The 25,561-nt window shown below is 43.2% G+C and overlaps 1 protein-coding gene across 4 annotated transcripts in view; it reads left to right on the top strand.

Moving 5' to 3' along the window:
* Positions 1–25,561, top strand: part of LOC112564607 (nuclear hormone receptor HR96-like) — a 67,936-nt gene that overhangs the window by 13,406 nt on the left and 28,969 nt on the right. Inside the window, exon 1 of one of the 4 annotated variants that reach the window (XM_025239540.1) lies at positions 19,619–19,871. The exons of the other annotated variants lie outside the window; for them this stretch is intronic. Coding sequence (XP_025095325.1) covers positions 19,854–19,871 — 18 coding nt within the window. The 5' untranslated portion in view covers positions 19,619–19,853. Of the gene's footprint in view, positions 1–19,618; positions 19,872–25,561 lie in introns of those variants that run through there. 4 annotated transcript variants of the gene reach the window in all.

Here is a 25,561-nt window from a genome sequence, read left to right as displayed (position 1 = left end):
TATGGTGGTTATAGCAGATTGGTTGAAGAAACTTATTTACTCGCCCTCCCCTCCCTTCCTCCCTTTCCCTCCCCCTTCCACCTGTTTTTACCATAGGAAACCATAAGGAAGAGGAGACCAGATTTACGTAAAATTATTTTTCACAGGATGACCGAGTGGCAGGTCGCCTTTTAAAGTTTATTAATGGTCAAACCTGACATGAAACACCTTGAAGCAGTAATAGCCAATAACCTTTATCCAGGCTCTGACAACTTCCTTGTCACAACCTCCCTACCACCCCCTCCACAAGGAATCGCTGCGTGTCGTTTGTTCGTGCTGATTTATTTGCAGGATCATCGACCAATATATTAAAAAAACACACACACAAATGTGCTGCCCATTCTGCTTCCTGTGATGTTCGCTCATTCCTGCCTGAAATCTCGCAGAGCACACCTCCGCGAAGGAGGGCTGCGATGTTGGCACAGACACGGCCAGCTGTTTTGCTGCTTACACTTGAAAAAGTCGGCACTGACCTTTGCCGTGAACTTATTATGACTTAGGAATGTCATCTTTACCGGTAAACATGCTGTTTCTATTCGTGGTGCAGACTTTGGCAACCCCACTTGCAACGACTGAAAACAACTTGGCGGCGGCGGCAATGGATGTTGATGTGATAATACTGGGGGATGCCTGTATGACATCCAGACTTCAGACAGGATGAATCAGTGGCATACATGAATGCCGCGCAGTTTCTTACAGCTTTAAGTACGATTTCTTGCATCTCGGGCTATAATTGGCATGATTTCCACAGTCAAGCTGCTGTGAGATCAATAAGCCCGACATGATGGCGGAGTCCAGAGGGAGCAGTGCCATCGTCTGTGCCGATGTCTCGCTGCCTTTGTCGTATAAAACATCCTGGTGGGAGAGGAGGGGGCCGCCAGCCGTATTGCATGCTCTGGTCAGGAAGTACTTTGCGATGCTAATCAGATCTTGATCTTTCACATCCAGTATTTGCCACGATGTGATCGTGAAAAATTAATTCGTCCATGCTCTTGAAGGCAAAGGAATCCACTCTGACCCTGTGGAACAAAAAGACGCCTTGATATTAAAAGGCTTTGCTGACATTGAAGTGGGGTGGGATTAGGAACCGCGCATCGGAGGGTTGAAGAGAGGGGTGGGAATGCGAGTCACTGCGAGCCAGGTATTGGGTAGGGGGGCAGGGGGATGGGTAAAAATCCAGGAACAAGTGCCGGCGTGGAGCTCGCATTGTTCAACGATCAGACTTGGCGCCTGCGTGCGTGCGTGGATTGTATCAGACTGAGAGTCGCCTAATGACTTGCAGTCAGGACGTCTGCCAGCGGTGCTGCCATGATTTGGCGGCGAGATTCCCCCTCTAACCTACATTCAGTGCGCAAAGGTTGCACTATATCCTTGCTGGCCTGCAAAGCTGCGGCGGTAACATAGGAGCAAGACATTGTCCCTGGGCCTTTGTCGTCCTCTCCTCCTTGTAGGCTTGTCAATCTTATCCCGCTTTGTGCGCGTGTGTGTGCCCACGCATGCATGCATCCAACAGCAGCAGAGCAAGTGAAAGGATTCTTTCTTCCCTCCACATACACGGTCGGACATGAACAGCTCTGCTGATGCAAACACTTTTCCACTTTAGCTTGTCGCCCACGTGCAACTGCGGCTCAGTAGTAAAATGGGACAGATCCCGAGTGTGACAAGCGAAATTTTATATCCCAGCAACCAGATATCATTTAACCACTTTATCCGATCATTCCCCCTTACCCCCATCCAGCAGGTTCAGCAGATTAAATGGCGAAGCTTCGGTGTCTGTATCGGCAGACTTAACCAATCTGAGCCTCCTGTCATTCTGATTTTTATGTGTGCCCTAGAGAGCAGTATTATATTAAAAAAAGAAATCGGTTGCTTCAAAATCCTGTTATGTGGTCATGTGTCATCACATCCCCTCCTTCCTCCGACGGTTTTGATCCCCCTTTCTCTTCGTGCGGCTTACTTCACTTGACCTCCGTATGTTCTACTGATGAGAGGCGAATGTGTCTTGAGAGTTTCTCGTGTCCCGTGTGTTATTCCAGAGCAGCAGATGATGCTTCCCTGTGCCTGCTACAGGCAAGCAAGTGTACCGCTGAAGATTGCACGTTCGCCACACCGCCAGTAGCCACACTGGCCACTTCACTTTTCCAACCAAAGAATGCGCGAACCGTCTTCGGTTCTGTTTCCATGTGATCGGCCTCAAGCTAAATGCAATTAAGAGACAAAATTTATATATTTATTTCTAAAATGATGATCGTGACGTCTGTGTTTTTGTCTTATTTCTGTGCATAGTGATGTTTGTACGTTTGTATCTTGACAACAGAAAGGCGTGGAGGGTATTCATCCAGATCTTACAGTGAGCCGAGTCGTTAGAAAAAAAGTTGCATCGCACTCGATCTTTGGTTAACCCGCTCCATCCCATAAACCAGTTGGGTTGAATCGTGCCTTTTGCATGTTGATTGCGTGCATCCGTGTAATTGGGAGGTTTCCTAGATGGGTTTGGCAAGACGTGAGCATAATCGAACCCGACTGACCTTCTACCCCTCCCCCTCTGCTCCCCGAGCCTCGCTGTGGGCTCGTCACGTGCTCCCGATGTCTGACGGCGTGCAAGCTGCTGCACAGCCCCTGCGTGTGTGTGTGTAAATCACCACTTGCCGCGGCCTCCTGTGTTTGCTAACGTGTGCATGCACAGTTTAAACTAATAAAAATATTTGGGTAAGGGATGTGCCTCTTATCTTGCCTTTTCGCTGACTTTGATGGCGGCCTCAGCCCAAATACTGTCGACTTTAGTTGGGACTTCACATGTCGGGATATTTTAATGGAAAAGCCTGCAATTGGAGAAAGATGGGGTTTGAATTGTGAGGAAGATTCTAGACATCTTCAGCGTTTTCTTCACGCCAACCACGACGCATGGGAAGCTGCTGTGAAAAGCAGGCTGGGTGGATCGGGTATCTGCCTGGTGCTCATGTCCACCCGTGTATTTGAGAGTTGTGCTAGATACCCTTGGCGAGTCGTGATCACATGTCTTTCTCTTTTCTTTTTTTTTTCTTTCTTGAGAGCCGACTAATGGTGTCGGTGCAGTCTGTGGTATGTGAACTGTTTCGGATAGTCAGCCAACCGTAATGACATTTTTATGGCCTACGTTTGTGTGGCTAGTTCTGTTGAATTAGGTTTCGAACATCTAGTGTGAATACAACACAGTTTGGGTGCGGCGATACTCCCGTCCTCCTTCATGTTTAGTGTAGCGTGGCTTTGCCAGTAGACCACTGGCAACCTGGTATTCTCCTGCACGCACCCAGACATCCAATCCAAGGATAGGGTTTCTTTTTAACGACATTTTTATTCTGTACGTAGTTTCCTTTTTTTCTCCTATTTATTATTTTCAGTTTTGCGTTTGTTAGTAAAATATTTTAAGCCGGTTTTATATAGTGTGACTTAGCCTGACGGTTGCGACAGAATGTTGATTTAGTTTCCATTTATATATTTTTTCATTATCTCCCAACACACATAATACCTTCCCTATGTTATGCGTTGTAATACAAGACTTTCTTGTAAATAATCCCTGTGGCTACGAGTCATTAAACCGAACCACGCCGTATGTAGTCGTAGTCTTTACGTGTGTATCGTTGCCACATCTGTCCGTCAAGTCATCACATTGTCGATGTTTGATGAGACAGTAGTATAGGCATATGCCTTTCACCCCTTCGAGTGGGGAGCCAGAAGGGAAGCCATGACATCATATCCGGCGACACTCTTTCCAATATCCTTTCACCAACTTATTGAATGACCTTTGCCTGAGAACAATAAACATGTGGGATTTAGTGAATGTCTCCTTAAGGGGAAGTAAAACACACGTTTGGGGACAGTCTGCCGGTCGCGGGAAAAAAGCCCATTATCTGTCATGTGGGTAATGACGATGACGGTGGTTATAAAGATGGCTGACTTTAATTTTCGTTCTTTCTTTCATTTTTTTTTTTTTTTTTGTGTAAATCAGCGAAAGCGATTGGGTGACACACAAATGTGCATTGAGGAGCCTTTAAAGACAAAATGAATTTTAGAGCTCGACGGTTGCTGTCTTCCAGTTGTAGGTGAGACTAAAATTCCTGTCAATTAGGAGTGAGACTTGCTGTAACTGAGAAGTATTCAAGCTCTACTACTTAATTTTTTTTTTTCATAAGGCAAGACCATTCATCACCACAGGCATCGATCGAACTTCCTTTCTGTCCCTAAATCCCCGGATGAGAGATAAAGGGTTCACCGATAACGATGACACGGCTGTCTTCTTCGGTGGAGCTGACAAGTATAGAGTTTCATGCCTGCTCAGGATGTTGGATCACACCACACAAACAAGAAGCGGGGTTGCCGGTAAACTTCGCTGAAACGAAGAAAGTCTCCCTAAGATTATCAACCAGCACTCGAGATTTGTTGAGGAGAAATTGTATATTGTGGTGATGATTTAAATGGCGATGTACCCTGTCAGCAACCGAGTGTAAATTGTATGTGGTGGAGACGAGATGTGAATCAACGACGTGTGACACTGACATATTTTGCACCTGTGCCTCCCGCCAGGCTGGTGACGGGCCGCTGTTTGAGCTGCTGTCATGTGTTCAGCAACATCTCGGTTACTAAAGCTCACGAGAGTCCACGGGAATCACCGTGAACCTATGTTATATAGTAGTTGCCGATGAAGTGGCTAGGTTTAGCGGTCTGGAAAGTCCGACCTCGTTGGAGCTGCTGTCTTTGAAAACACCTGTTCCCGTTACGCTTGGCCATGGAGTCCACACCCCACCATCACTTCCGTCCTGACCTACTCTCGTTCCTGAACCTCGCTATGGGTCTCTATACCCTATCGACTCGAGTCCAGGCCAACTATTTGCCTGTCCGCAGATGGGATGTGTGTGTGAGAGAACAGCAACAGCTTCTGAAGTTCTCGCTGGCTGTGAGCCGTGTCCTTCGGGATGGCGTGACGAGGGTTTGATCGGAATATCGCTTTCCTCTGACGTTTCCGTCGTACCCTCGTGTGTCCTTCGGAATGAAGTCGGTGGCGAAGACCCCCTCATTGGGCTCCAGCTCTTTATGAACTGATTGGTTGGCTTAGTTGCTTGACAACTTCTCCCTCTTAGAGGTGAGATCACACTTTAGAGGGGGCGAGGGGAGATGAAAGATGAGGAGTAACCGGAGAAATCCTCCGACAGCCAGCTGTGTGGAAAAAGTGGCGCATTCAGACAGAAGTGCAGATGCCCCGAGATCATAGGATATACCCAGGGCTTAACCAGTCTGGTATTAACAACAAAGGGCGTTTGACTACTACACCACTGCGACCTTCGTTCATCAAAAAATTGCGAAAGAAAGCTGGTATAGGTGAATTTTTTAACACTTCTCACGTGACATTATAGGAGATAGCTTATCTGATGGATGTGGGGGCCTTTTGCTTGAAGCCGATAACTTCAAACGCCGGTGTAACAAAGACCGAACAAAGTGGCAGCTTGCAACGAATTCAGTGTTAATCTCATGCCACAATCGAAAATAGCCCACGTGACAGTCTCCCCACCTACCCCCTGAAGCACAAGTAGAGAAATGGGGTGGGGGATTGCACTAAATTGAGCAAGGCCGGGTAGTTTTTTTTTGTGGGTATGGGGGAGTGCGTTGGGTGGGACATGTTCACGTATTTAGCGGCGTTGATGTACTTTGGGGCATTCAGTTGGATGCAAAGTGATTGCCATTTGTGGCGGAAGAGGTGGTACTAGATATTCAGATTAGTCCTTGTCTGCCCAAGGCTGAGTTTAATGACAAGCACTTAAATACCTTTCTAAGTTGACCGGATTTGATTGTGGTTATTTTAAACCTTGTGGGAACTAGAAAGAAGTAGCTTTACATATAGCACACTTGAATTCTTGAAGGTCGGTCACGTGGTCTCATTCATTGAGCACGTGGTCACGCAGAAGGCGGTGAGCTCCGCTCACACACTACATTAAAACTTTGCTCTGCGCAATGTTACAAGTATGCAAGGGGTCGGCATTCATTCGTTCAGTTCTTAGCTCATAAACTTTGTACAGCTGTAGTCAGCAAGACGGGGCATGTCCGAAATAAGTCTTCAGCATTCCATGTAACGGTTCCTTTCTCATCCACTTGTCTACATTGTTACAGAAGGGACAGAGAGAGAAAGGAGAGGGTAGAAACACAGAGTATTGTAATAAACAAAAAAGTTGTACAGCGTGTTACAATTAAGAAGAAAGCTGAACGCAGGTCATTGCATGTTACGTTTGTGTGTTTGTGTGTGTGATTCCTTGTAAAGTGTCATGACATTGTAAATAAGGCCGAGAGGAAAGATGTAATCAGTAGTTGCTTCCAGCTTGGTCGATTAATTAAAAAAAAAAACTAAGGCTGGAAATTCCACACCACAGTTCCTGTCATATATAATCTTCTTCACTAGATTATATTACGGAAGATGGATTTCTCTGTCTTTCGTGCTAGAGCACTGCTATAATCCAGAGAACTACTTAAGTGACCATTACGGTTAAAAATAAAACCCAGTCCGTTAATATATCTATTCTGTCACAGCTCAAAGCCTTACTTTTGCTGACTTTTCTCTTAGAATACGAGTTCGCTGCTCAAGCGGAGTACACAGAGGCTATCAGAAATAGGGTGTGATCAAGAGAAGACAGAGAAGATAAAAGGAAACACCTTATAAGGTGGGGGAGCATGAGACCTGGCGCTCACCTCCAACTGTTTGCAAATTGAAGCATTGAGGATCTCACACATGTTCAAGTTCTGCAGGCTGCACCACCCGCAGGGCCTCGGATATGGAAGTCGACTTAGATGGCGAATACCGCATTCATTACTGTACACTCCCAGGCTTCCGGTGCTCTTCCGATCCCTCTTGATTGCCATCACGATAGCCCTGTGGGCCTGCAGGCTTACTTCCTTCGTGCCTTCTTTTCTTTCCTTTCTTCTTTTCAATTCTTCATCCTTTCATTCATTATTCCTTCCTTTCGTTTTTTTTTATTCCATTTTTCTTTCCCCTTTTCTTCCTGCCCCCCCCCCTGTTTTCTTCCTTTCTGCAGTCTTTTTTTCTTCTATATTTTTTCCTGTCTACCAACCCTCGTCTCCTTTTCTTTTTTCTTTCATTCTCTCATTCATTGATTTTCTTCGTTCTTTTTCCATTCGTTCCTTCTTTCTCTCACTTCTTTTTCTTTCTTTCATCTTTCTTTCATTTTTGTCCTTATTTACTTTCATTCCCTTTCTTATTTGTTCGTTCCATCTTTCCTTTTTTTCCTTCTTACCTTTTCCATTCTTCTTTCTTTCTGCATTTCTCTTTGGCTGGCTGTCTTTTTTTTAAACCTTTTTTAATTCTTTGTTCCTTTTTTAATTTAATTTTTTGTTTCCTCTAAATTCCTTGAATGGGCAGTATCTTTTCTTAAACTGTGGTTGCTGTTTTGTGTTATCTCTTGTCTTTGTGTGTGTATTCATTCGATTTAACTGCAGATGTCATTGCCACAGCGCTGGTCGTCGGATTCGCAGCGGTTAAGAATCTTAAAGGACAACTCGAGCGCTCAGCAAAAATCGCTGGCATAAAGTATCTTAAAAACGTATGCCGTTCGTATTTGATGATGAAGAGATACGAGAAATGTTTTTTTTTTTCTTAATCACACCTGGATTTGTTGAGAAAATGGAAATTAACGAAAGGATAGTATTTCTTAAAATAGCATTGTCTTCATGAGCTGAGTTCCATGAGGAAAGATGGCATCCTTGGTAAGAGAAAAGAACCAGGACACAATGTGCTGTTGCTGAATGTTCTCTTCAACGCTCAGATGATGTTGTACTCGTGTTGTCCTTTAAAGTTGAAGGCAAAAATGCAGGCGGGGAACACCTTTACTAGAAAGGAGAATCACTTTAGTCAGAATTATGGGAAGCTCTCTTAGTTATCCACCGTTTATTGTATTGGTTGGCAGAAAAAAATGTGTCCTAGATTTCAGATGTATAATTAGCTTTGCGATCAGAATATTGAGCATATTATACAATGTTCCAAGGCTACAGCTGTTTAAAAAAGAAAAAAGAACCGTTTAGATTAAATTGTTCCAAAACTTAATTTAAAAAAAATAGTGGGAAGGCAAAACTAAATACGCTAAAGATTAACTCGGATTGCTCACGATGTGCAGGATTAGAACTGAGCTGTTCCCCGAACTGTCAAACGAGACATAATGATATTCTTAATTTGTGTTATGTACTTTTTTTTAACCAAAAACATTTTTGGAGTTGCGGGAACAGAGTTTGCCTGGCGGCAAGCACGCAGGCTTCAACCCGAGAATCCCTTTAAAAAAATAAAAAGCTGAGGAAGTCGTAAAGGAGGATAACTGTTGCAAATGGAAATAACTCTTCGCTTTTTGAAAACACGAGCTGATGTATCAAGAGATTTTCGCCGAAGGGAAGAACATTGGATTTTCTTTCTTTTCTTTTTTTTTTTTTTGTGAGAAAGGCGAGGAGTAACGGTCTTTTTAGGTCGAGAGCGGAGATGCGCATCATGAACAGTGAGCATGTTGGCTGGCTGGCTGTGCGCCATGTCACCAGCAAAGTGTGAGTGCGTCATTAGGGATTGTGCGATGGCGGCATCAACCGTCCTTTCATCGCCAATGAACACCTTCTAGAGTGACTCATCGAACCACGAACTAAAATCCCTGGACAGCTGGCAGACGATTTTTTTCCAGTTAACTGCGAAAACGAGGCATGAGACAAGAAAGCTTCCGGTTTATTCACATATCAGATTAACTACTAAAACGAGGCATGATACAAGACAGCTTCCGGTTTATTCACATTCTTTGTTTGGGCTCGCCGAAACTAACAGTGGATCACTTCGCAAGAGACTAAGCGTTGGTCTTGGCAGACAGACAGCAGTCCACCCATACACATCCATGATCGAACTGTACAGAAGACTAACGTTTGGCAATCTCGACACTCCATTGATGCAGGCCTCCATGTTAGAGACCAACATTTGAAAACAAATATCTGCATAAGCTGTTTGTTGCTGCCTTGTTTACCTGCATACGACAGTAAGCTATACTGGGCTTGTGCTTTGCGCGTTGTTTACCACATTTTGTGGCCAAGTACGAAGACGACAGAAAATTCAAAAGAACAAGAAACCATGCAGTCTGTTTTAAATAGCGTGTGTAAGGCTGAACTAAATGACTTCAGTCGGTGTCCTTCCCGCGAAGAAAACCTGTTTGTTGGTGCAACGGAGAGGAAGGGTTCAGGTGGGGCTCGGGGTGGTTGGGTGGGAGAGACAGAGACCAGGTAAACAAGGTGCCGACGGTCTTCCCACACATCCTGTGTCCAAGCAGAAAGAAAGAAATGAAAGCAACCTGTGGGCGTTGAATGTAGAGAGTAATTAACCGCCTTTCATACTGCTTAACATTCTACTCATGATCCACGATGTGCACAGATTAGCCGGAGGTAAGCCCCACTGACAAAGACACTAGAGGTTCGTGGTTTATGTTCGTTTCTAACGACAGACAGTGTAAGATACTGTTTCTCAAAATCTGGATGAATAAGCCTCTTTGTGTTCTACAAAAATTAGCAGATCGAAACAAACTGAACTCATGTTTCTGTCGCTATAGATACTGACTGAAAAGTGTTATCCAATGACTCACACACACTCCAACAGGAACTTGACATCGCACGCATAGAAGTGATAGGTTTAGAGTTCTTAGAGCTAGAACCTCGCATTATCTGCACTTGTTTATACCTCTTCCTCAATCCAGACATGCATTCGACTCATCGATAGAGCACACATCTAGATGTAGATGGCCAGACCACTTGCCGTAGTCCAACTTCTGTAATTCGAAGCTTCAAGGGACCGATGAAGAAAATCGACTTACGGAAAGTTGGAGTTAAGGGCGTTTAGTGATAACCAAATGTCCATTTCTTTTCATTATTTTAAAGACACTCCGGCATCCTATTGCACAAGTGTTTCTTATGCAGAAAGGAAATTATGGGAGCTCAGGGTCGATGGTGGAGGAGTACACCATTTTACACTTTCACGTATTTTCAAATGGTTTCAAGCTGCCGACCGGCTTAAAATTATTCGAGTTGTGGAAGTTTTTGGTAGGCTTCGAGCTACTGAAGTTGAATATGCATTTACTTTAATGGGAAACCAACCACTTGATGTGTAAAATTGGAGTTAGGGGGAATTTCGAATTACGGAAGTTCGACTTATACGTTTGAACTGATGTTATGCTCGTCTCTTTGTTTTCCTATTTTGAGTGGTTTTATTAGTTTAGTTTCTTCCTTGTCGCTCCCTTGAGGAGCATAGAGCCGCGAGTGGCTATATTAATGTGTATATATTTGTAATATTTGGGTGAAACAGTAAGTGACAGCGTAAATGACTTTGACATAGTCAGTTAAATGGTCTTTTTATAGCTGTCTTGTGTAAAGGGGTGTTCTCATGTTACCGTTGGCAGACAAAATTTCCTGAAAAGGACTGATAAAGATATTTTATATTTTGACTGGTGTGCATATTTTTTCTAATGATTGGGAAAAGTTCTGTGCAAGGGACTTTTTTCCAAAAATGCCACTTTCAGTTCTCGATATACACGCCTACGAACATCACTCACACAATGAGGCCAAACGTGTGATCATGTTTGTAGACAGATGAACATGTGGTCTCAGCTCTTTAAACATATCCATACACAATCCTGACATCTGCGTTGTTGAATTCGTTCTTTGCATATCTGTTTCGAGAGTGGAATAGGGAAGACACGAAGGTTTTGGAATGTAACATCTTGCATCTTCTGCTTAGTCACTAAAAAAAAAAAATATTCTCCCTCTAAACCTCTAAGTCTTTTCATACTCCACAGATAATCTATCATACATGCAAATGATTCCATATTGCGTGACATAAATCATGCTGAGAAAGACACTTAATCTGTCGTGCATTCAACATTGATTCGTAAATCGGAATAATAATAATAACTCACTCCGTTCGCAGGGTATACACCTTTGACTATCGCAGTTTTCACCTGACAAGTAGTAGGCTTGCCGACTAGACAACACACTTGCTGTCTGTCATTGGACAACACCTTACTAGTACCTCAACTTTGAAATTGTCTCATTGACAGTGGATTTCAGTGACATAAGTTGTTAAAATTTTGGTCATTTTGTGCTTTTCTCTGTGAGATTAAAACCTTAGAGCTGTATTTTGTTAACTCACCAGCATTTTGCAGCTCGAATTTTTGTGTGACTTGGGTAAGCCTTTAACACACCGCATGACTATGAGGAGCTACTGAATTTAAAGGCTCAGGTCGGCAAGCCAAGAGACCTTTGGTGTGTTTTACACCACCGAGTGGTACAAAGTATGTTTTCACACCAACCGAATGATACAAAACCTGGCTTCACGACGCCCAAATCCAGTCTCTGGACATTTTTATGATGCGCTAAACAACAGAGAAGACAAATATTGTCCTCGTGGCCAAGCATCTAAAGAAGTGTGTAATATACGATTCAGGGGATTATGGGCCATGAAACCTGTTGTCTAATCTTCAGATCACGCCTAAGGACTTAAAGATTTAGTGAGGTGCACTTTTTTTTTCTCTAACGACTGTGTAAGGCTCAGTTAAAGATCTTATTTCCCAAACTCTTCCGTTCTGGAAATGCATACTTTCAAACATCACCGTGCATAGAAAGAGGGCAACATTTTAATGTTCCAGTCAATAAGAGAGGTGAGATAGTGTCTTAATTATTTGTATCCGTGTACACAAGTAACTTCACGACTTTGGCTCTGGAGTGTGAGTGTGTGAGAGAGAAAAGATGGAGGGGGAGAGAACGAGATAAATGGAGTGCAGAAGTGTAAAATTAGTTATTTTGCCATTAATGCCTAGCGACTACGCCGACATACACACCAGTTCCATTCCGCGAGCTCTGGTGCCAGAAGGCAGTAGGTGCATCGTGGTTCTGTTGTGCAAGCCCACGTAGGTTGAAAATTACGACATGCCATTTCTCTCTTTGTGAACTGCAGACAATAGAAATAAAATGTGAATATAAAAAGATTCTGTGCATATTTAGGTTTTGAAAGAATCTTACTGTTAGCTTCCCCCCGCTTGACCTAAGGGATGATGCTCGGCAAAGTATCTTCAGGTGTCCATGATTATTACTGTGCTGGGAAGTATGCAGACTGGAGGCCAACGACTCCCAACGTCTGATACTGCCGAAAGCCAGTGGAGGTACAGGACTTCTAGATGAAGAGAAGGAGGATTGGGAGGTGAAGTACTCTTATTTTTGCCGGCGAGTCGGAGTATAACTGCGTTTGTGAGGGCCGCACGAGAGACAGACTGAAGTTTGTCGCAAAATTTCAGTTTTATTACTGCTGTGCACAAACTCAAACCTGTCACGAGCTTTCAGTTTTATTGCTCCTCTGCACGTGAGTACGGGAATGGTTGCACCGGCTTCCCTTTGCTCATTTTAACGAGAGATGGAGGGAAGCGAAGACAGAAAAGATAGTGTGTGTGTGCGCGCGCGTGCGCTCGAGAATTAAGCTTTATCCAGCACTGGTTCGCCACCACGTGCACCACATTACCTCGCACATCACATTTAGTCATTTATCGCTGCCATTTATATTGCTGCCTTCATTGTCGAGGCATTGCACGAAACATGCTTTTGAACGCACCTTCGTCCATGCTAAAAGGCTGTGGTGTTGTGAGTTCTGTTGGCGAGCAGTTCTCACAGGATGAACCTGGGGCGCACGAGGACGACATGGCAAGTCTCGGGTCGGCCTGACCCAGGAAGGCAGTCGCCGCCCACATACCAGCCCGTGCACCACCATTGCATTTTATCTATCTTGCCATCTCCCTCCAACTCTTCTTTACGGCTGTAGGTCTCTCCGACCTCTAGTCTGACAAACGGCAGTAACTCACATAAAGGTGGGTTACCGTCCTTGCATTGCCATATTGGCGAGTATGAAAATGTCCTGCCTGCTGATGTTCCACAGGCGGTCGGTTCGCATCCGTGGGAGAAGTGGGGAGGATGTTAGCAGCGAATGGATTTTGTTGGAGTTCCTTCGAAAGATGGAACAAGTCAGTTATATCCATGTAGTCGCAACCGCACGTGGCAGGTCAGGGGTCAGTGGAGCACTGCAAGTGGTAGGGCCTTGCGTCGTCTGCTTTTCCCAGTCACCTGACAGTGTCTCCGATAATGGGTACCTGACTGCTTAGAGGGTTGGGGAAGGCAAGACAGCGAGGAAAACGAGATAGGCACCGTTCTCAAGTAAAAGCTGGCCCCAAGAAAAGTGAGGTCTCTAACACATCACCCCAACTAAAAGGTTAGGGGTTAACCTTTACCTCCGATAACTCTTCAAAACTATAATCTTAATCCTAGGGTTAGGGTAATGGGTAGGTCATATGACACTGATTAGATGACATTTGGATTTCGGGGATGCGTTTAAACAGTGCGAATGTAACAGGTTTGTGCCATAAAGATTAGCGAAATTAAAGAAGTGGGATGCAGTTTGGTTTTTTTTCTAATGATTGGGTTACAGCTCACAGCAAGATCCTTTAGGTATCGAGACAGGCTTACAAACATCATTCACAGAAAAATCGTGACACTATGATACGACTGATCACTAAATGTTCCCAGTCCTCTTACCGGCTGAGGGCATTAACGGTGTTTACATATTCACGTGCTATGCTGACCTCTGTGTAGTTGACCTCTTACTGTGCATGATGATATTTGTAGGTACATGTATTTATCTCGAGAAATCAAAAGGGAGAAATCATTCAGATTTTGGAAAACAATACCTCGCACCGAGCTTTACCCAATCATTAGGAAAAATTAGGTTCTTTGAAGCCAGATTGTATTGCAAACGGTCTGACGAGCTTACTAATCATCCGTTACCATCATGGCAGCATAGGAAACGTTGTCAATGAAATTAAAATGCACTCTGGTAGTGGAGAACTGTAAAAGGTATCAACAACCTGTAGTCACACACATTCCTCTGCCTTGGGAGTTGTTACTTTATATGGATGGTCCTGTCTTTTACATTCCGTTCACAATCATTTTGAAAAACAACAACAACAACAACAACAACAACAACAACCGCGATTCACGGGGTCTACCCGACTGCCAGCTACACCAAACATGGACGGTACATCACGACATATGGCTTTGCTGTTACCTTTATACACCACCTTTATTTTTAAACACGACAGTTATTGTTATTATTTTTACTGTATTATTTTAATTTTTAACTTCTTAATGTTGTAGTCGCTACCAAGGAAGTCGTGGATGAAATGTACTTTTATTCGGATTTTTTTTTTTTTTTTAAAGACTTGCCGAAATTGTGAAATGTATTGCTGCTGTTGTGGTTTTTACACCTACGGATGTGCTTGCAGCACGGAGGAGACGCTGGTGAGAAGTGATTTTGCATACATTAGCGGATACAATGGGAGCAACCTATCTCTCGCGCGTAGGCCACAACGGTTTTGTGGCTGCGAGCTCCGCCGTAAACAAGCGGCTGTGAACACGTTTAGCGGTGGTGGGGAGGGTCGGCCATGAGCATTTCTCTCCCCACCCTCCTGCGGTAACCTTGTTTCTGGACTCCGCACTTGTAGGTCACGCTATCTTATAAAAACATTTCACCGGGGCCGAGGGATGAAATGCGACTCCTGGCGTCCGATAGATTGTTATCCAGTGAACATGCAGGCTGTGAACGGGAGAGACAGGTTTGACAGCTGTTGAAGCTGTAGATGCTACATTGATAAAAATAATTACAGATGCTCCGCTCCCATGACCAGTCATAATATTATCTTTTTTTTTCGTGTGAAAAAATGATGGGAATGTAGGGTTGATTATTAATTGACGAATGGTGATGACAGTGACTAGCTCAGTTTTAGTAAAACTAGAAAGTGGGCTCTACTAACCGGCAGAAGTTCAAATCAAAAATCAAAATCAAAACAAACTTTATTGTCTGTCGAGGATACCCAGGACAGAAATTTTTCTTCGCTCACAAGGGCAGGCATACATACTCAACATTCAACACATTTAGTTCATTCATTTGTCCCTTAACTGGCACCGGTCGTCTTTTGTATTCGGGAACGGGGTGGGGAAGAGATACGGGTAGACAGCAGCTGATAAGGCCCGCTACTCCTGTCGTGGGTGGTAATGAGATCCCGCACAGGACGACAGTTTTTGGCGTTCGTAAGCCAGTTCCTCCTCTGGTCATCGCGGCATCGACCTCCCTTCAAGCTACCTTGAAGGACAGTCTTCGACAGAGCATCGTAACGGGTCACGTGGTCAGACCAGTAGAGGTTCCCGGTGTCCTGTGTTTCATACAAAGTCATTATGCTCGTGTATGAGATCAAGAGCAGCCACCTCCGGCAGTTGCTGTGAAAATACCTGTGTTCCCCTCTCCAGTCCAGGTTTCATATCCACAAAGCAGGATCTGTACTACGAAGGACTTGTACTACTTCGTAGTAAACATGATGTTATGGCTGCTCCAGATCCTGTCCAGGCAAGCCATTGCTCTGTTGTCGTCGTGTTCCTTTTTGTGGCGCTGCCGTCGTTGGAAAGGGCGGCTCCCATGTACCTCTAGCTGTTTACCTCTTCGAGTTGTACTCCGTAGATATCTGCTTCACTGTTTGCGTGACCATGGCATTACTGTTTATAGTCCTTGTTTCCATTCCATAATGTATTCAAACTGTTAGTCTGTTGGTAAGGTCTTGCAGCTTTCTGTTATTGCCTGCTATCTATCTGATGTCGTCTCCAAAGCATAGGTTGCAAGTCTCCCTTCCACCGGTGGAAATGGAAGTATGATGGTCGTGGAGAGTTTCAAGTATTATGTTTTCTAAAAAGACGAACAGCACAGAACCCTTGACGGACGCCTGCTGAGGTGTGAAAGAAAGCTGCCATTTTGATTATTCGGCAATTCTGTGCTCTTTGCATCATAAGCCGTAGCCTCACGTGCCAGATTCTATTAAAAGCCTTTTTTTTTAAAAAAAATCTCTGCAGTTTTGAAGTAGGTCCCGCTGATGCTAAAGATGTTTATCAATAAATTCTCAACTACCTGGCCAGAAACCAGCCAGCTCTGTTGCTAGCACTTTATTAAACATCTTAGAACTTCTTTGAAGTCTCCAGCAAGAGTGTCTGGGTCACCGTCAGCAAAGTTTAATGTGGCGAATTAACATCCAATTTTCGCCTTGAAAATTTCTGCAACGTTTGGGTCTTTCAGCTTCTCCAAGTCAAAAAGAGTTCGGGAGATGTCGAAGGGCACTTCATCTTCAGTTTGAACTTAACGCTCGTTTAGACAAGGTCGAGGTCGGTGCCGGTGTCAGCCCCTGGCTATGGACTCGTTTTGGCCTTGTTGATGCTGAAGTTGAAGCGTCTAGGCTGCAGGATGGTCGATTTGGTTATGGACCCATCCATCTGGCGAATGCCAAGGTATCTTTGGTCAAGTGTCCTCGATATCTTGTGGAGATGTAGGGCATTGGCTGAGGAGAGTTGATGGGTTTGCACACACTTTAGGAGTCTGAGGCATCTGTAGTTTCTTTACCAAGACTGTATATAGTTATCAACAGTGATACCTTTGGCTGGTAGGCGACCTTGTCGTTCCAGTCATTGAGTACAACGAAGATGTCTTTGTTTGATCCTGTCGTTATAACCTTGTCTATATGTTGGTGAAACACCTCTTCGTTGTCTTCGTGCATGGAGTTTGGAGCATGTCAACTGCTGTTCCCCAAATCCTGGTCATCTGACTTCCGCCATTTCCAAAATATCCCACCGGCGCCATTCTAGTTCATATATGAGTTGTTTCACTTTGCCACACTGATGAAATGTGTGGACGTTTCAGGTACCAATGGATATTTCTTCTCAGTTTTATATCTGTTTTGGTTCCAATAGCATTTTTTTTTTTTTGCTATCCCTATCCTGGAGACTGTCGGTAGTTTTTGATCCTAGCCTCGACCGATACGGCATGATGTTTACTTTGCGGCCAATGTCCATGGTCCTGTCTCTAAGCTCATACACTTGGTGGCGCACATCGTCCTCTCCACGTGAACCCCAGGCGATGGGTCAGTCTGTCATCATCTGTAGCTCACTCAAGCACTGAGCTTTGGCCGGTACTTTAGTTGCAGAAAGTCCTCACCCGCTGATGCTATCTTAACATCATCATTTGCTGTAGGGAGAAAGGTGAGCTAGAGGGAGGATGTCAGTTTTTTAAAGTAAGATAATTAGATTGTAGATGCAGGTATTTAGCTTGAGGTTAGGAAGCGGACGTTTGTGTTTGTTTAATGGTGTGACTAATGCCGGTGCCCGAAGGAACGCCGCATCACACACCAATAAAAAATAATTGCGAAAGCTGAAGCGACTACTGCTTGGTTTCTCAAATTAACTAGTCAAAAATTTGAAAACTTTAGTCGTCTAAATAAAAGGATTTTGAATGTATATGATATTTAAACTAAAAAAAAAAAATATTAATTAAAAACAAAATCTGTGGAATAGAAATGTGTAAGATACTTTGCCATCCTCGAGGCAACCGCTTCCCACACTAAGTAGTGCGAAGAAAGTTCCTTATCTCAACCACTGTGGTACAGAATTCTGGGCAGCATATGTATGACATATATTTTAGAATATACGGCTAGGGATTTGGATTAGGGTATCGACTGGGCGCGACAGACGACGCGGCGCCACACGATTTCCATAATTCCTCCCCTCACTTCTGCTCCGCCATTTCTGTCAAGGAACCCCAGCCTCCTACCCGACATCGGAGTTTTCTTGACGACTGTGCAACATCAGACTCTAATGTAATATTTTTTTTCCTGACGTACTTCCCTGTTTCACAAACATTAAAACAAACAGGCTACATATATGTATTTACCAGTGTTTCTAACTTTTTCTGCCATAGCATTGGCCAGTTGCATTCGAATTATCGTTGAAGTCACCTGATAGGACCTGCTCACGCATCTTGCCAGTCATTAGCTGGTCTCGGGAGATCAAAAGCTTCTAAGTTTGTCTCGTGCTGCAGCACGCGGCTACCCAGTCCATCACCGGCAATCAGCCTCCACCTGACGCCGACGCCACCCTTCCCCCACCCGTGTACCCCCTGTCTGGAATTACAAGGTGCTCCGTCTGCCTGATAATGCTCCTCAGCTCAGGTAACAAGCAACAAGCAAGGCGCGCCGCTTCGGTAATAATTTTCTCCCCCCTGAGTTTTCAAACCGAAGATAACATCTTTGAGATCAATGCACAGGCGAGACTCCCGGGAGGCGGATTTTTTTTTGTTTTTGTGTTTTGTTTTAACGAGCTTTATTTCTGTGTTGTTTTCAAAAATCGAAATCATATACAGAGAGAAGCTTCTGTGGAGATCGCGAGCGTTTTTGTGTAGACTAGCTCCCTCCTTCCCATACCTCTTCGTCCTCCTCCTCTCTCTTCCTCAACTTATTTCTTATTTCTTTCTCTCGCTTACTTAGTTTTAAAATATTAGTTTTCTTTTGCTTTTTTTTTTTACAGCAACTTATTTTGTAAACCCAGATATTGACATTTCTTGTTCTTCTCTTATCTGTCATGCTGTCGAGAACAGTTCTGAACTGTTCGAATTTTACACTCAGCAATGGGGATTGAAGAGTGATGTCGCTTTGTCTATTTGGCTAGAGGGTGAAGCATTTCGTGTTTGTCCATTGATCGTCAATTAGTGTCAGATATTATTGATATGTGAATCTGTTATGTCATTTCCCAAGTTCCCGGACTGTCTGAGCCGCTTTTCTTCTTTTTTCTAGACCATTTTAATTCTACTGCCACGTCTGCGCCATTTTGCCATAAGTTAAAAATTTATGTTTGTGTCCAACATTGTCGAATTCAGACTTGGATTCCTTTTTCTTCAGTCGCTCCAGAAAGTTGTGATGGTGGACTGTTTGTTCAAGCTTCGTGCGCAATAAAAGCAGGTCTCATAGGGATGATATTATCCATCTCCAGGAATGTAAGCTTGTAATGACTGTTAGCATGATGAGCTGACAAGAGTTGTGTAGATGGAATGACATTTCTGACTGCCACAGTTAGGCCACAATACCAATGATTGTGAGTGGAGCTTCCATACAAGTGTCATAATAACACACAGCTACTTTTTAAAGCAGAACTATGTTGGCTTACCAAAGATTCCATACAAGGGCAAGGCTGAAGATCTCATTTATCATCTAGACTGATGGCATTCACCCTTTTAACATGAGTAACTTCACTACGGGGACACAATAATTTCTTTATGCGACCAGCATCCATTAGTATTATTATTGTCTGTATGTGTTTGTTTTTGAAAGCGCTTTATGTCTGTCTTTGATGGCAAAGAACGTGCTATATAAATCAACTTTATTTATATGTTACTGTGTAGTGTTTATGCATGTTTGTGCTCGTAAAGGTGCATTTGATGCCTGCCCTATAAAGGTGTGCTCGCGCGTCTGTGTGTATGAAGCGCTTTGAATAGGGTTAGAAAGGCGCTGTTTAAATGTGATTATTATTTTATTCATTCGTCCAGAATAAGTGAGATCGCGCCTTTTGTTGATTGGGAGCCTTGGTTGATTTCACATGGAAAGGGAGCTCGGCCTTCTTAACCGACTTCTACAACGACGTTTTTTTTTTAATTTTCTCTTTTATGGCGTCCAATGAAAATGCAGGGCTTCAAATATCTTAACCGGCGTCTGCTTTTGTCCAAGCCGCACGTTTTTACTCTTCGCGAATGATTTAACGCCGGCAGCCATATGTGTTACTAAGAATAGGTTTTATGATGTAGACTTGATTCAGCCATGCGGCTGCTACTTCTCTGTTTCCCCGAAAAATAAGACGAGGTCATATTAATGTTTGCTCCTAAAGAGGTATGTGGGCTTTTTTTCAGGGAATGTATTATTTTTTTTCATCTACAAAAATCTGCATTTATTTTAATACAGTCATGTCAGCTTCTTGTGGAACATCATCCTAACTCATAAATGTTAAGGTGAATTATTGATGTATTCATATCATTACGTTATAATTCAATAGTCCGTTGTGTGTTTCACCGGACAAACGAAATCCCTCCATTTTTCCTTCTGTTCGTCCTTGACTGTGAAATGCAGACTTGTGTTGCAGACGGTAAAGCCATTCTGTTTCTTCCCAGGGAGGAGGTTCGGTAGAAGGGACGTTGTTGTCTACTTCTGCAGGCAGTTGTTTCTGGTGTTGTCTGTGTAGTGCCTGTGCATCTTTCATAAAGCTTGATCTTTTGAGCCTGCCTGAAGATAGCTGAGTTCGTCTGGCACTCATTAAATGGCCTGTCCGGTGCTTGTACTTGCTGGCTTGTACAAGACCTGCCTTACACTCTCTACTCCTGCTATGGGGAGGAATCGCAGCTACGCCCTCCATTTTTTTCTATGGCTCCAGTAATTATGCTTAATACTTAATTGTTTGTCCAGGGTCTGTTGGTGTGTTTTGGCTGCTATCATCCAAGCGTTTAACCCATATTCAAGGTGCGGTTTCACAGTTCCTTGATGCAGTTTTCGTGATTTTCTCATTCCCACCCCCCACCACCAGTCTGTGCCAGCCAGCTTTCTCATAATAATTTTTTTCTAGCCTTGCCTTCAGCTCCTGCAAAATGCTGACTCCATGTCGGCTTTCTTTCAAGTCACACCCATGCACGTCTGTTGAGCTTCATATTTTAGTCACTTGTCTCCCATCATTAATTTTCCAGCTTGTGCTTTTGATGGAAACTGAGACGAGGGTTGCTTTTATCTTCTCTCTGTTCACTGACACGCTAGTTGTCTGCCCAACCTGCGATTTTGTCCTGCACATTGCCGACTCTGACCCCTGACCTGAACTGCAGGAACATCGTGACATTGTCCCAGAAAGTAACCCGGTGTGCCGGAGAATTGTGCATGCATGTCATCGTCACCTTCACCTCAAAAGGTGTTTGACATCTGGCTGGTATTGATATCGGCCCATCGCTGTTTGCAGCAACTCAACCATGTCTGTCTACGAGAGAAAAAAAATCGTCGAAATCAAAGTAATTAGCGAACCCAGGGTGTTTCAAATGCCCAGACCTGTTACTCCTAAATTGTCCTTGTACAACAGACGCGAATACTGTGAATAGTGTCACGTGAACAATGGCAGCAGATGATGGATGCCCCTAGTCTCAGCGAAATGTGATTCTTGATCGATGTCAGTATTGTTTTTCACTTTGAGAGATATTTGTTTTACAAAATGTCAGAGTAACGAGCGGGAGGAGGTATGTTGGGTGGTTTAGTATTTAAACCTGATTGTTTTGTTCTGCTTTGAAGGGATAGGTACCTTACAGTGTCAGGCAAGTCGGTATTTGATGAGTCGACGACGTCGGCGCCCTGTGTATCACGTGATGCGTTTGAGCGCCTCCGGATGTGATATCGGATCTCCTAGACCTAAGCTCTCCTTCTTACGGGGTCTCCTTCGCGCTTTAATGTCTTATGAGTGTTGATCTCAGCTTAACTTTTGGCTTCGTGAAACCTCACTTACATTCTTTGTGCACTCAGTCCTATCGGTTAGGGTATGGGGCGCCAAGAGGGGCATTTTCTCTAATTTTTCTCTCTTTAGCTGTAAAATTCATTGTATACTGATAGAATTCATTTAATTCTATACTTATAGAATGAATTCTTTATCTACAGAATGGAAGTGTATATGGAACGAAGCTTTATTTTTTCAAAGAGGAGAGCCAGAGTTTACCCTTCACTGCCTTTGTTCGGGCAAGCGATGCCGATGTTCCTTTTGTAACACATAACTTAGGTTACATAATGTCTGCTGACATGTTTCTTGATAACCATGTGTCTAACATCTGTCGTTTTGAGCACTGTGAACTCCAGAGGGCCAGCTCCAGTCGCCATGCTCTGTCCACCTTAAACACCAAAATTCTTATCTGCTTATTTGTTTTGTGTAAACTAGACTGTTGCAACTCTCTTCTTGCTGGCTGTCCACAGTACCTCACAAGCTTCAGAAAGTCCAGAACTCAGCTGCTCGTCTCGTGTTCAGGACTCGCAAATGTGAACATGTCACACCACTTCTTCACTCTCTTCATTGGCTAGCTACAATAGACTACAAGCTCTCAACTCTATACTGTGGATTAGTCGAAGGCTGTTTACCCCACTACTTTACTACCTTATGTCTGTCCACACCCCTGCCCGAAACCTTCGCTCCTCATCAGACTCCCGCATTCTATCATTCCTCCCACAAAGACAGTCACATACGGACAACGGACGTCCTCCTTCTGTGCTGCTCAGCAATGGAACTCTCTTCCACGTCACATTCGCCACTCGGACTACAAGGCTACATTCACACGCTCTCTGAAAACATATTTGTTCACAAAGTACTGTCCCTAAATTAACTCTCTGGCAATACTGTCTGTCATGCTAACCGTCATGTAACGACTCCATCTTACACTGTTTTTAATTTCTGCATCCCTTCATACCTTCATCCATTGCTTTACATTCTTTGTGTTGTTCTGTGTGTCTACATGTACCTCACTGTCCCCTGTCTGTTATCTTTCTTTTATCATTATTTTTCTGCACAGAGAGTGCGATCTATCTTGGTCGTGATGCTGCATGTTACAAGTTCCCATTATTATTTTTATCTTCATCAGCATCCTTTGTATATTTCACTTTTCCAAAGAATAGGCTTAGAACGGTTCACAATTAGGAGGAACAGAAGAACATCAAACTTATTTGTTGTATAGATCGAGGACAATAATCAGAAGACAGTTTCTCCTCCCAACCACCACAATCTCAAAAACTCCTCCCATCTTCATGAGTAGGTGCTTAATGTTTTGTGGCCAGCTGCGCTGATCTCGGGATGATGATGCAGTTTTTTTTAATTTGTATTTTTGTAGCTCGAGCACTGCTGCATAAATGCTGGCTCGTCGTGCAGAAGATAACCAGAGCGAGGTCACAATGGCAGCACGGTGCCGCCACTAGATTGGGTTACCGCCCGCTGGAGTGCTTGCGAAATGCAGGAATTTGTTTTTTAAAGTTTCTTTTTACTCAAAAGCTCGGTGTCTTTTTCACAGTATCGCTTTGAACCCACCTCATGTGATGAGTTGCTAAAACGATAGGCTACTCTAGAGTAGCAAGTCACACCTTCAACACAGGATGTGAGTGATGCTCATGGTGGCCATAAACACATGGGAAATACCTGCCGATAGATGAAACTGATGTAATCTTCGTCGTCATCATCATTACCAGTCACGGAAATAACGAGTTATTAAGTAATTTAATTAAGCTAGTACAGCATCATATGTTATCGTGATCTGATGTATATAAATATAATGTTATATATGTATAATGAAATATATAAAATATCTAGAGGATTTCCGAAAATTAAGCATGCGAGTGACCTTCCCAAATTACGCGCTTGACTTTCATCCCAAATTATGGGCTTGACCTCCTCCGGTTTTTATGTGTGGTCATTGCTATACTTTGTACAACGTTTGTAATTACAATGAAACAGATTTTCATAGAATAATTATTAGCAAACTGCATTCAGCACCATTTAGTTGCAAATTCACATCCTTGCTTCTCGAGAATTTTCTTAACAGAGCTAACAAAAAGGATGTGACTGATTTGGAAGCACATATTCGCAGTATTTTATAAATCTTAGCTATGCACAGTGTCAAGGTGCAGATACATGACCATTATTTTTGCTGTAGAGTATTCAGATAACATACATCAGTTTAGCTCGCATTATTAGAGTTTAGTATTTGGAAACCTTTTAAAGTCTTGGTGAGGATGAATACTGCGCGACTTCGGTATGACAATGTTGAATGAATTACTGAGAAATACTATTTCGTTGGAAGATTATTACCAAACATTTCAATGTTGTCCGGGATTAACTTGGTGAGCCAGAAGACGACGTTATTTTTTTTAAAATAATTTTTGTGTCCAGTATAAATTGCACAAAATAAGACATGTTTGTCTCCAGTGTTCATACACACAAAATATCAAAAGAGTGTTGATGATAACTAAATTCCTTTAAAAATCATCGCTTCGTTATAAAATAAATATATCCGTTCTTTGTTAATCAAAATGATGAAGAAGAGATGTTAAAGATGAAGCTAAAATATGATCCACATAAACCCAAACTAATTTTTTAAAAGTCATTATTTGAATGCTGGAATAAAACTACAGATAAAGTCATGCTTGTCACCTTTATCGACTATCAAACCATTAAAATAAAACGACTGTAACCGGTAATATGTTAGAAAAGCATGGAAAATCAAACGTGACTTTATTACGTGAAGACAGAATGCTTGCCCTCCTAGTGTGATCCACTCTCCAGTTTTAACAGCTTGACCAACTTGAAGGCAAATAAACATTTCCGCAGCTGAGACCTACTTTTACAGAAATAACTGTTTATTTTCAGAGATTTATACTCAAAAACAACTTAAAAGAAAAAAGTGTCACTCAGGTAGTCTGTAATGAGTATAGTGCTAACAAGGTATATGAACAGCAGTAAGAAACTCCATTGGAGGACTTAGCTAACAAAGACTACTTCAACACATTTTTTTAAAGTTCAGATTCGACTTAATCTCCCTCCCTTTTGCAGTAAAACTTTTCTATTGAAACTTTGCTAAAATCCTTCAAAATCGGGCAGTAGCTGATTTTTAATAGGAAAATCGACCAGTCTGCTCACATCCGAAGAACCGGGGACTTCATACGCCCATACATTTGTTCATTTATTTAAATGTCGAAAATAAATCCCTTAAAACCATCCTTTTTGTCGTTTTCACTCTAGCTTTGTCATGCCTACTTATTCCGCCATCGTTGCGCTGAACGCTTTACTGGGGAAATCTCCACGTAAGAGCAATCGATTGATGCACGTGTACCGCTGTAGACATAAACCTTCTCCTAAAATGCATTGTGTATTTTTCAAATGCGATTTCTTCAAAAACATTAGAGCTCAAACAGTCGGTCACAAGAATATTTTTATAATCACGTGACTTCTTGTAAAGGTCCTCAATGAAGCGCAGTCAGTAGATGTGCGGTGATGTTTTAAGAGACAGCAATGAACGGGGCTGGGATGGTGGAGGTGGGTAGGTGGAGCTGGACAGTGTGACTCAAAACCACAACACACCCTAGACATGTCGATCTCATGCTTGAGTGGAATCGACCACGCCATGACCTTTTTATCGTCCCATGCACTCAACCACGAGCAGGAAGTCCTTTACTCTCGCGATTTTGACCATAATCCCACGCTTGCGTCCCTCCCACGTCAGTTTAGTTTTTACGTCATCACAGCTATGACGTGGCACTGAGTCGTGACGTCTCCAGCACGTCTATCATCCAGTCTCAGCCCCGCCCCTTCATTGTCCTGACCAATCGCCAACGGGCTACCGGCCGCACTTCTCTCTACATGGAGGACCACGTCATGGACACATCGTCTCAACACCCGAAGTGGAATCTATAATATAGATTATAATATAGATATAGAATATTATTGCCAAGCGGCATTTGTTTTAGTCAGGTGATGACTGAACTGATTCGAGCAACGCATGGCTGTTGGTAATATTTGACGCTAA

The sequence above is a fragment of the Pomacea canaliculata genome, linkage group LG5, assembly GCF_003073045.1.
Source record: "Pomacea canaliculata isolate SZHN2017 linkage group LG5, ASM307304v1, whole genome shotgun sequence".
In the NCBI taxonomy this organism is placed as follows: Eukaryota; Metazoa; Mollusca; class Gastropoda; order Architaenioglossa; family Ampullariidae; genus Pomacea; species Pomacea canaliculata.
This window is presented reverse-complemented; position numbering and strand designations above follow the sequence as displayed.